The sequence below is a fragment of the Cebus imitator genome, unplaced genomic scaffold (genome assembly GCF_001604975.1).
Source record: "Cebus imitator isolate Cc_AM_T3 unplaced genomic scaffold, Cebus_imitator-1.0 Scaffold475, whole genome shotgun sequence".
NCBI lineage: Eukaryota > Metazoa > Chordata > Mammalia > Primates > Cebidae > Cebus > Cebus imitator.
In genome coordinates, this window is record NW_016107790.1 from 1,923,755 (window position 1) to 1,935,498 (window position 11,744).

The following is an 11,744-nucleotide window of genomic DNA, read 5'->3' on the forward strand; positions in this document are numbered from 1 at the left end:
GAGAATTGCCTGAACCCAGGAGGCGGAGGTTGCGGTGAGCCAAGATCGCGCCATTGCACTCCAGCCTGGGTAACATGAGTGAAACTCCGTCTCAAAAGAGTCTGTATTAGGGGAAAGACGACTTTTAAAATAGATGCCCAGCCTACGGCAAGGGTCAGTACACTATTCTTAAAAATAAAAAGAGTTTGTGGCCAGGCGCAGTGGCTCAAGCCTGTCGTAATCTCAGCACTTTGCAAGGCCACTGCGGGTGGATCACGAGGTCAGGAGATCAAGACCATCCTGGCTAACACAGTGAAACCCCGTCTCTACTAAAAATACAAAAAATTAGCCGGGCGTGGTGGCGCACATCTGTAGTCCCAGCTACTCAGGAGGCTGAGGCAGGAGAATCGCTTGAGCCCGGGAGGCGGAGGTTGCAGCAAGCCAAGATTGAGCCACTGCCCTCCAGCCTGGGCGGCAGAGTGAGACTCCATCTCAAAAAATGAATAAATAAATAAATAAAATAAATTAAGGAAGCTATTCTCCTCACTTGTCCAAGTTGAGTAAATTAGAAGTTGAAGGTTAAAGTGTATTTATTCTCAGATACTTATCAAGAACCTCTGATTATTTCAGTTTACCAAGGTCTAAATACAGGTCATGCGTTCTGGCCTGCTGCTGGGTCTTTAAATTTACGAGTCAGTTTACACTAATAAGTAGCGCACTGGGTATTTACTAGATTCTAAGCAGAGTATCTAGCTAACAGCTAGAATTCAGGTGACTGACTTTTTTCCATCATCAAAGAAAACAGGCAATTTTAATATTGTTAGTAGCTGATAAAACAAGTGACTTTATGTATTAGTCAAATTATTTGATCTATTTTAGTTTCGTCTGTAAAATGTGGATAATAATATCTATATTTCCCAGGACTGTCATGAGGGTCAAGTGAGTTAATACACATAAAGTGCTACTTAATGTTAATTGCTAATTGAAAGGAGCTCCTAGCTAGTAAGTTAAAAAACAGAAGACACTGTTGCTCTCTATTCTAGAAAACACAGCAAACATACACAACAAGATTTGAGATAATTACTTGAAGTATATTCTTTAAAGCCATCTTCTCCCAGTTCCAGAATCATCCGCTGTTTCCACCTCTCCAACCAGAAAGCCTGGTGTTTCGTCATGGTCTGCTGAAGCACTCGGGTCACACTTGGTATAAGATTCCTTTGCAAGGGGATTTTCAAGGGAACTGAAGGATCACTTGCATTTGATTTATCATTTCTCTCTGGATTGAAGATGGGAAACCAGTTTTGTGGCATTCGTGTGTCCTCATCTTGCTTTGGGGGCTTATGCCTGATCACAGGCCCATAGAGTAAAGCATCTTCCTCCAACAAGGATTCAGGGGTGTGGGCGAGGCCTCTGGATGACAAGACAGACTGAACTAAATTAGAGTATTTTTCTTGGTCCACTTCTTCATATGGGTTCACTTTTTTCTTCCGGCCACATGAGTAAGAGGAAGTAGAGAAAGCCACAGGGGAAGCTGATTCCACAGAAAACCCCTTTGAACTCCTGAGCTGCCTGCAGATGGTCTGAAAAAACTTCATCTTCATTCAGATTTGTTTTCACTTTTCTCTAGTCTGTTTGCAACGGTCGAGGGCCTTTATGTTTGTATTCCTGTTAGAGAGAAAAGAACCATCTAAGCGAAAGCTGCATCAGAATGATATTGCACATCAAAATTGTACTTAGTGAACTTTTTCGACATGTTTGGACAGAGCCCTTTCTTGAGAAAGCCGACAGAGCGAGACTCTACTTCCAAAAAAAAAAAAAAATTATAAATAAATAAAGACTCTCAATACCCGAAGGACCAGCACATATTAAATGCGAATTAGTAGACAGCTTGGGGCAAGACGTCCCCAGTGTCTAATCTGCAGGACTGTGACGCCCAGGAAGGGAGGTGTGTGCGAGACAGAAAAACACAAAGACGGAGCCCGTCCCATGACTGGCACGCGGTCCTAGGTGACAACCAGATTCCTAGGCACTAGGCTCTCTTCTAAGTGTTCTGTGTGGACACTTCTCATTTGGTCCTCACCCTCTAGTGTTGGTCTAGAATGCGCCCGTGGCACAGACGTGGAAATCGGGTTGGAGGGGCCGCTGGCTCGCCGCCGGTCAGAGCTGGTGGCGGCGCTGAGGTCCCATTACCGTGACCCGCAGAAAGCAGCCTCCCGCTCCGCCGTGAGTGCGGACCCCTGGCAGGGCCAGTGCGGCGGTGGCCCCTGGGGCAGGAGTCTGGATTAGGGAAAAGACGACTTAAATGGAAGCCCAGCCTACAGCAAGGGTCGGTACCTCGGACGCCACCACACTTCGCTTAACTCCTACGGCGCGAGCAACTTCTCGCGTCCCGTACTTTCCCCCGTCCCGCGCTTTGGTTTCAAGTTAGGCACAGCCTAAGGCAACGCAGGTCCAGAATGCCCCGCGGCGCTCACGCCCCACCGAGGACCGGCTAGCGGCAGGGAGTCCCTCCTCCGAGCGGAAGAGTTGGAGTCTCCGTAGCGCGGGCGTCTCCGAAGCGCGGGCGCCGCCAAATCGCGCCCTTCTGCTCTCACGACATCTGGTGACGTCAGCGCTCGCCGCCATCTTGGACTCGGGCTGCGTAATAAAATCCCCCTGCACCGAAACGCGGTCTTTCTCTAGGCGCGCGGTGCTGGGAGAGTGTCCGTGGCTTCGCGTGCCTATCGCGGCCCTGCGGTCGGCGGCCTCCTAGTGGAGCGGAGCAAGGGTAGGCCCCGCGTGGCGTCTTTGCCCGGCTCCAAGATGGACGGCAGCGGGGACTGGGAGGCCGCTCTGGGGGAGCACGTGGCGCCTTGTTCGCCTGCTCCCGGGGCAGCTGGGATGGTGGCGGAGCCCGGAGGCCTCCTGCTGCCGTCGGGCAGGGAGGCCGGCGGAGGCGGGGCCGTGGCCGCCCCTGAGAGGCGCCCAGGCGGCGGCGGTCCAGCCTCTTCTTTCCTCGCACAGCCAGGCGGCCCTTGCTCGAGTCCCGCGTCGTCATGGCCGCGGTTCCCGAGTTGCTGCAGCACCAGGAGGAGGACCACAGCAAGGTGAGATCCTCCCCGCCTCAGGCTCCAGCGCGGGCGGCCCCTGGAGCTCCTGGGTCGCCACATTCTGGGCCTTGCGCGCCCCTGGGCCCTTGGCTGCACGCTGCCATCCCCAGCGCGGGAAACACCCGTGAGACCCGGGCAGCCCCTCTCCCTCGTCTTCCCTGAAGGCTGCCCTGGGGAACCCCTGTGTGTGTATCCCCGGATTCCCTCTTGAGGATAGAACCAGAGACGCGGGACCTTAGCCCCGGCTCTGGCGCCCATACCGAGCGGACTTCGAGAGCTGATCCCTGGAGACCCCACAATGTGTTCCTATTAAAACCTATCTTGACTTCGCGGTGACCAGTAGGTGAACGAGAAATTCACTTAACATGCGACAGACCAGTTTGCTTTGTTGCCCTCAAAATGCCCCCCCCTTCCACCTCTCCCCCTTCTTTTGAAAAAACATGTGTTTTTGGCCCAAACAACTTGGGAAATTCCATGAAGTTTCCGAACATGCTTTTTACAACTTTAGAAACGCTAAATGCGTTGTTGTGGGAGTTGTGTCCTTTTTAGTAGGTGCTCAAATACTTGCTGAACTTGGCTTTTATTTTTAAGCCTTGTCCATTGATGTAAACTATCCGTAGGCCACGTGTATCTTGAGGTCTAAAAGATTAATTAATGCAGTAAATTGGGATTACCGTAGCCAGTTGAAGATTCCGAGACTAGCTTCCACTCTTTCACTGTTTAAGTTTGCCTTGTTAGTTTTGTGATGCATGGTTCGTGAGCCACCACCTTTCATGCGGAATCGTCAACGTAAGTTTTTCTGATAGATGAAAAAGAACGTCTAAAAATACAAGGCTCTCTAAAATGTAACTTGGAGCCCGTCTTACACATCTCTTGAAGTCAAAGACACCTCCATAGAGAAACTTGTTCATCTAGCAAGTAAATACCAAAGTTTCAAAGCGGCTGGATTGTTGCAACAAAGGTATCATTGTTGCATTAATTACTGAAATAGAGCTTTGTATACGGGAGGGTCTTGTTTAGAGTGTTTTCTTTGAAAGTTGTTTATTACTAAAACTGAAAGTGCAAACTTGACCACGATTCACTGTAAAACATCATAAGCACGATTCACTGTAAAACATCATAAGGGTACTTTTCTCCATAAAGGGTAGATACACTATATGGGGATTTTCTTAGCATTTTGTTTTTTCTTTCTTGCTGGTACATTTCTTTTAGTTGTCTTGATTCAGAGTCAGCTAGGTTAAAGGACTAGATTGCTTCACCCCAGTCTGATAGTACAGTATATTATTGCACCTGTTTGTGTGTGTGTGTGTCTGGTTTTTTTTTTTTTTTTGGAGACGGAGTCTCGCTCTGTCTCCCAGGCTGGAGTGCAGTGGTACGATTTCAGCTCACTACAGCCTCTGCCCCCCAGGTTCAGGTGATTCTTCTGCCTCAGCCTCCTTAGTAGCGGGGATTACAGGCGCGCGCCACCATGCCCAGCTAATTTTTGTATTTTTTAGTAGAGGCGCAGTTTCACCATGTTGGTCAGGCTGGTCTTGACCTCGTGATCTGCCCGATTCGGCCTCCCAAAGTGCTGGGATTACGAGCCCGGCCTGCAGCTTGACTTTCCCACTACCCTGATCCTCCAGCAAAATTGGAGGACGGTTAGGAAGGCCATTTCCTGCCTGCTGGTTTTAGATACTACAGAAACTTTGTCCGTATCTGTAGTGAAGAGAGTTACGTAGCTTTGTTTTCCTTTTTAAGTTACAGGAATAAGGAGATAATAAAACGAAATAATCACCCTGATGCCTGGCTTTATTTTTGTTTTCTGATCCCTGCTAATGCTGGTCTGGTCTAGATGGTGTTAACTGTGTTATGGTTAACTGAAAGGCAGTTTGAGGCAAGCATGAAATAATGGGAAACCAAGTCCTGGGCAGCCTCTTCTTGCCTTAATACAGTTTCATTAGTCAACCGAAATGTTTTATGTGTTAAAATGTTTAACTGCCCTACCGATAATTTCCCTGAGGATGGAGTTAAGCCCCACTAATAAGGTAGGACATACCCTGATTCTTCAGGGTTTTGAATTCTAGTCCAATACTCATTTTGGCTAATTCAGCAAAACTGAAAGGGAAGAGCCTGTCAAGCGTGTCTGGTAGCCAGACACTGTTATGATACATTCTTTAGCAGAAGGTGTTGGGGTTTGTCTTTTTCAGAAAATATAGTTCAGGGGAAGAGATGCATGGTTAATTTAGTTCCTAACTGGTTCTCTACTAATGAGAAAGATTGTTTTTTTTTCTTTTTTTTCTCACTGTCACCCAGGCTGGAACATAATAGCAGATCTCGGCTCACTGCAACCTCCACCTCCCGGGTTCGAGCGATCCTCCTGCGTCAGCCTCCCAAGTAGCTGGAATTACAGGCACCCACTACTGTGCCCGGCTAATTTTTGTATTTTTGTAGAGATGGGGTTTCACCACGTTGGCCAGGCTGGTCTTTGGACTCCGACTTTAGGTGATCTGCCGGCCTCAGTCTCCCAAAGTGCTGGTATTACAGGTGTGAGCCACCGTACCCAGCCTGTTTTTCGATTTTAAAATTTAGAAAACTAGGGTTTTGCTGAGTCTAGGTCCTGAAAACCAGAATGAAACCTTTATGACACTCAAGGAGATAGAACTGTCTTCCCTTCTCCCACCCTGACTGGATGGGAGTTCTCAGATGACTGGAATTTTTAGTGGGTTGGAAGAAATAATTGGAGATTATGCAGAAATAACCTTGTTCTCATGAAAAGAACATGCACCTTCTAGGTTTGCAGAAAGGCATTACGTAAGTGGGCACCATGTTTAGGTGCCCACTCATGAATCCCTGGGGGTTGAATCATGTTTCCATTAGTTTATCAATTCTGTGGCAAATCATGTATAACAGCATTGGGAATCCTGACTGCCTCCTGGAACCTTTGATTCTGAACAGCTTTAGGTTTCTTTGCTTTATGGTGGTGAATGGACTGAAGCAAGTTGAGCACATGGACCAGAAGAGCCCTGCAGGGAGCTTGAAACCTGTTACTGAAGGACTAGGTGATAATCCTTTCCAGTCTAGTGCTATTTTTAACTAGGGGGTTCTCCTTCCTTGACAGTAACAGGTTGGCCTTAACTGACTGCTTGGTTACATGGACTTTGGCGAATAATACCTGTCCTCATACCTAGTCAGGAATGTTTAAAGTACTGCTGTTTTGGGAGTAGAAGCTGCCTCTAGGGGTATTTTTATTCTCTATTAGCTAGGATAGAGTGCAATTTGTTAGTATAGGAACAGTCCTGAACTTTGACCAATAACACAGCAAGTCCTAACTTACCAAATTTTGTGAACTGAAGCTTTATGCTACACTTGCAACTATTTTCTAAGTTCAGGAAGTATGGCATACCAAGCCGCCCACGCCTTAGTTCCAGTTCAGTAACTTGTACACAGTGTCTTAAGGTACCCATTTGTGAGTATTCTGAAAGGTCATGATCTGCTCACATTATTTTGGCCATAGGTAGAAATGGTTAAAAGGCTTTTTTTTTTTTTTTTTTTAGACAGGGTGTGGCTCTGTTGCCCCAGGCCTGAGTGCAGTGGCACAACCACAGCTCACTCAGCCTTGGTAATCCCCCCATCTCAGCCTCCTGAGTTAGCTGGGGTTACAGGCACATACCACCATGTCCACGTAGTTTTTGTCTCTTTTGGTAGAGATGGGGTTTTGCCATGTTGCACAGACGTGAGCCAATGTGCCTGGTCAAGGCTGTAAGTCTGGCCGCGCCCCCAAGCCCCAGTCTCATTCTGGTCGTCCAGGTTGGAGTACAGTGGCACTCTGTGCTCACCACAACCTCCACCTCCTGGGTTCAAGCAATTCTCCTGCCTCAGCCTCCTGAGTAGCTGGGATTACAGGCACGCACCAACATGCCTGGCTAATTTTTGTATGTTTAGTAGACAGGGTTTCACAATGTTGGTCAGGCTGGTCTTGAACTCTGACCTCGTGATCTGCCTGCCTCACCCCTACTGGGATTACAGGCATGAGCCACCGCACCCAGCCGGCTGTAAATTTTGTAGAATTATTTCTGAGCCGTAAAATCTAATTTGGTAAGGCCTAGTGATCATCTAATTAATTAATTAATTTTTAGAGATGCGGAGGGAGGGAGGTGGGAGCATCTAATTTAGAGCTTTATAAAATTCGATTTCTCAACCTGGGTGGCACTGTTGACATTTTGGCTTGATCAGTTTTGTTGACAATGTGAAGTGATGTTCTTGGCCTCTGCTAGGATGCAGTCTTCTCCCCTCCGATGGTGATGATAAGAAGTCAAAATTGCCTGCTTGAGAATCACTATTTTAAATAGACTTCCTTCTAAAATGGTATGATGGTAGGGTCAGGTTGTGTTACAGAAGGTAGTATTTGTGTGCTTGTTGCAAATTTTTCAGATTTTCTATTAATCTTACCTAAGGAAATATAACATGCCATGTAAAAATTAGCACTGTTGGATAGCTTTGTGCGAATTAAGCTTTTCCATCAGTATTGAGGAACCTTATCAAAAGGTGGTGGGTATTTGATGGTTACAAAGAGAGGGCTTTGTGTTTGTGAGTGAAGTGCAGGCTTTGGACACTAGAAGTTTCTTGTGGTGCAGAAGGGAACTTGGTTTAAAATCCTGCTGTTTAAACATTTTGCCGTCTTTATTGTCAGAGTCTTGTTGCTTGAGCAAATTAGGTGAGAACAGCTCTATAGGCCAGTACCCTGAATGTCTCAAATAGCCAGTGGTCAAAAAAGTATGCAGTGAACTTATAAATAGTGTTTAAGGAAACAGCCTAACTTGATGATCCCAATTGTAAAAAAAGACTATTTCAGAGCTTTATAAGTTCTGCTTTTTCTTATTGAAATTGTAAAGGAAGATGGCCGTAGGACATCTTTCATCTCACCCGAATGTGGTAAATTTGATTTTTTTTTTTTTTTTTTGAGACAGAGTCTCCCTCTGTCACCCAGGCTGGAGTGCTGTGGCACAATCTGCCTCCAGGGTCCAAGCGATTCTCCTGCCTCAGGATTACAGGCTCACACTACCACACCCAGCTAAATTTTGTATTTTTAGTAGAGACAGGATTTCACAGCACACAGTGTTGGTCAGGCTGGTCTCGGAACTCCTGACCTAGTGATCTGCCCGCCTCAGCCTCCCAAAGTGCTGGGATTACAGGAGTGAACCACCGCACCTGGCCTGATTTTTTTGTTTTATAAGTGTAAATTTTCTCTACATGATCTAACTTTCCAAAAAGTAAGTTCTTCACCCTTAATACCTATTTTCTGATTGGCCATTGAGGTGCTCTGAAGAGATATAAAAGAGACTTGGAACTTGTCACACTGCATCATACCTTCATATGCTGCCTAAAGGCAAACAGCAGTACCTAAGGAGGAGTGTGTAAGTTGCAGTTTGAGGGGCAATTGAGACTGAACTTAAGTTTAGAAATGGGAGTCCTTGGCTTGACTCTTCCCCTTTTTACATATTGGCATAACTTTTTTAGGTATTCCTATATAGTCTGGAGAGAAAAGCTCAGTTTCTGAAGGGCACACACATGCATTCTAGTCATGGTAAATGGTAAGGAATACAAATCCAGTTGGTTCCTCTTGCAGGGTTTTCACTTGTTCTTTCAAGAGCACTTCAAAGCCAGGATACTGTGCTGATAGATACTTGGTAGCTGGTTGGTGATAAAATGTTGGACTTCTTCACCTGCCCTTCCCATAGCTTTCATGAATTTTGTTTTGAATTCTTGTTTTTATTTTGTTTAGAACGCTTTCTCAAGACAGTCTTGCTGTGTTTCTGAAGCTGGTCTTGAATTCCTGGCTCAGGCGGTCCTCCAGCACTTAGCTTCCTGAATGGGCCCCTGGCTTGAGTGTTGGAATATTTACATCTGAATGATTTGGGAAATTTGCTGTACCTCAGACTCAGACCTCAAACTCAAGAGTGAAAGAAATGTCCAAACCTATTTCCTATTTCCTGTTCGTCTTGGGTTGATCATGAAGTGAGACCATGAAAGGAAGGCAGTGAACGTCCTTCAACACCCTCATCCACATGAGTGATATGGACCTTGTTAGCTTTGTCAAAGAGGGCTTGTTACAGCCTTGGTGACAGTGAAACCCTGCTACAAAAAAAGGGCTTACTTACTTGATAAAGTAGCAAACTTTTGGGAAGGAGCCTTTAAGGGATTGGGTAGTATGTGAAGGGTTTTAGCTCTGAATAAAGGAAACTGGAATTTGTTTTTTTACTTTTTGAGATAGTCTCATGCTGCTCCTAGGCTCGAGTGCAGTGGTGTAATCATAGTTCACTGCAGACTCAAAATCCAGGGCTCAAGTGGTGTTCTCTCCTTAACCTCGCTGAGAGTTGGGATTAAAGGTATAGGCCACAGAGCCTATCTGATTTTTTTTTTTTTTTAAGACATTGCTATGTTGCGTAGGCTTGTCTCAAACTCTGGCTCAGGCAATCCTCCGGCCTCAGCCTCCCAAAGTGCTGGGATTACAGACAAGAATCATTCTGCCTGGCTGGTTTTTTGTTATTCATTTGTTGGACCTGTTTTCTTGATAGCAGTGGTGTGTTGATTCCCAATAGGATTTCTCTGCGAGGAGATCCTCACAGATCATGTAATTCAACCCTTTTGCTTTGTGAATTCATTTGAAAGTGTTATAATTTCAGTATCTAGTAATTAGGTACATTTGTTGACATGCATTAGATATTTAAGGCAGTAATTTAACTCTGGTCCATGTTAGTTCCGCTAGTGCTTGGGCTTGCAGCCTTGTGAAATGATGAATCAGTTTATCCATTCGCTGAGTGCGCTGCACTGACCTCCTTCCAAGCCTCAGTTCCTGTTCTAGGAACTTGAGGCTATGTAGCCTGCAAATGCCCTGCAGTCTGCAGTGTTCTACTGTGAACTGCTTGTGTGTTGGCAGGCTATGGGTAAGAATGGTTGGTGTCAGCAGGGATGGGGCCCTCTGGGTCCCATCTCACAAAGATGAGTGGTGAAAATCTGATCACTTGCTGTAACCCTTTAGTTTCTTATTAAGCCGATGCCCGAGTAGCAGCTGATGCCTGAGTAATAGCTATGTTAGTAGACTGCTCTCCTGTAGAAGTCCTTAGTTCTGTTTTCCTGAGGGACTAAGAAATTATATTGCTGGCCTGAATTAACAGGAAGGAGAGAACCAATGGCTAGGGAATGAGAGCCAATATCTATAAAAGCAGAGTTGGGCTGGGCACAGTGACTCATGCCTGTAATCCTAGCACTTTAGGTGGCCGAGGTGGGTGGATCATGAGGTCAAAAGTTTGAGACCACAATGATCAACATGGTGAAACCCTGTCTCTACTAGAAATACAAAAATTAGCCGGGCATGGTGTTGTCCACCTGTAATCCCAGCTACTCAGGAGACCGAGGCAGGAGAATTGCTTGAGACGGAGGTTGCAGTCAGCCAAGATGGCACCACCGTACTCCAGCCTGGGCAACGGTGAGCCTCCGTCTCAAAAAAAAAGCAGTTAATATATTGCTTATAGTTAGTTGAACCAGTTTCACACACCAGTGCCATAATGTAAAGCTGAGATTGAGCACAGATAAGTAGATATGGGTTATCTTGATGGAAGAGAATGGTAACAATTCAGAGCACCAATGGGAACATTTTTTCTGAGAGTTCAAACAGTAACAGTAATGCATGTTTCCTAAATATGTATCATGTGAGTCTTTAATGTTTGCAGAAATTAATTCAAATCTAGAGTGTGACAGAACAGTGTGGAATTTTATGTCCTCACTTACGAATATTGGACTAGGCAAGATGTGGATACCTTTTCAGCTGAAGTATGTCCTGCTTTTGCTTCCTGTGATGGGAGTGAAAATCTGATCAAGGAGGCAGGCTTCTTGGCACCATGCTAGAAATCATGGATGATTTGTCATTGGCCTTCTTCCTGGCAAAATCTTAGTTTCTTAGGCAGTGGAGTGAAGCATAACAAAACAAAATCCCTAGAGGCTAGGAACAAGTTTGAAGGGAGGAGACACTGTAGCATGTGCTAAGTACATATCTTCTGCCTTTGGAATGGAAACTAGAAAGTCATTTGAATAGATACATGTCTTTTCTATCCTGTCTGTAATAATTTTTGTGGGATACTCAAATAGGAAAAGGAGCTAGCACTGCATGTTGTGTATATATATCATGTTGCATACAAAACTGATTAGATTTAAATGACTATTCAGCTAGCCTCGTTTTAACATCAGATTGTGAAGTTTACTTCAGACTGTGTCTCTTTGTTTGGGCTTGGAGCCTGCAGTCACTATAACCACTAGGAAAGATCTGTATTTTTTTCTGTTTTCCTCATGTGTTCTGAGTTTCAGAATCTCGCCTTTTGTGTTGTTCAGTCTTCCAGGTGCCCTTTGCCATCTGTAGGCCATTAACTCTTTCGAGAGGCAGCTTTGCTGGAGGTATTGTCTTGTGCCACAGTGAGTTGTAAGTGAGATTTGGACCCAAAGTGAGTTCATGAAGACTGGTGGGCAGGAGTTCAAGAGCTGTAGGATTGTCCTGCAGCCAGTGCCTCATGTACCCCAGCTGGGAAGCTGATGAATAGGTGAGAAAATGCACAGGGATTTCTGTAACAGCTTTTTTCCTTTTAGAAAAGTGCCTCAGCTCTCTTACCAAAAGCATTCAGATCTCTTTTTTTTTTTTTTTTT

At 45.6% G+C, this 11,744-nt stretch overlaps 2 protein-coding genes and 1 non-coding gene across 8 annotated transcripts in view; 2 read left to right on the forward strand and 1 right to left on the reverse strand.

The window, feature by feature from the left end:
- Nucleotides 1–2,547, reverse strand: part of MGME1 (mitochondrial genome maintenance exonuclease 1) — a 23,139-nt gene extending 20,592 nt beyond the window's left edge. For 2 of the 3 annotated variants that reach the window (XM_017512681.2, XM_017512684.2), the window contains exons 1-2: nt 2,314–2,444; nt 1,064–1,644 (exon numbers count right to left, since the gene is read on the reverse strand). In XM_017512681.2, the coding sequence (XP_017368170.1) occupies nt 1,064–1,580 (517 nt within the window). In that variant the 5' untranslated portion in view covers nt 1,581–1,644; nt 2,314–2,444. The other variant, XM_017512682.2, reaches the window with a different exon arrangement.
- A 52-nt stretch (nt 2,548–2,599) lies between these two features.
- Nucleotides 2,600–11,744, forward strand: part of SNX5 (sorting nexin 5) — a 26,318-nt gene continuing 17,173 nt past the window's right edge. For 2 of the 4 annotated variants that reach the window (XM_017512679.2, XM_017512678.1), the window contains exon 1: nt 2,642–2,746. Coding sequence is in view for 2 of the 4 variants with exons in the window: in XM_017512677.1 (XP_017368166.1) it covers nt 3,015–3,065 (51 nt within the window). In the remaining 2 variants the exon portion in view is untranslated. Of the gene's footprint in view, nt 3,066–11,744 lie in introns of all 4 variants that reach the window. The other 2 variants (XM_017512677.1, XM_037732864.1) reach the window with 2 other exon arrangements.
- On the forward strand, nt 9,836–10,072 carry LOC119468697. Its single transcript, XR_005197448.1, has one exon. It is a non-coding gene; the product is annotated as a small nucleolar RNA SNORD17 (small nucleolar RNA).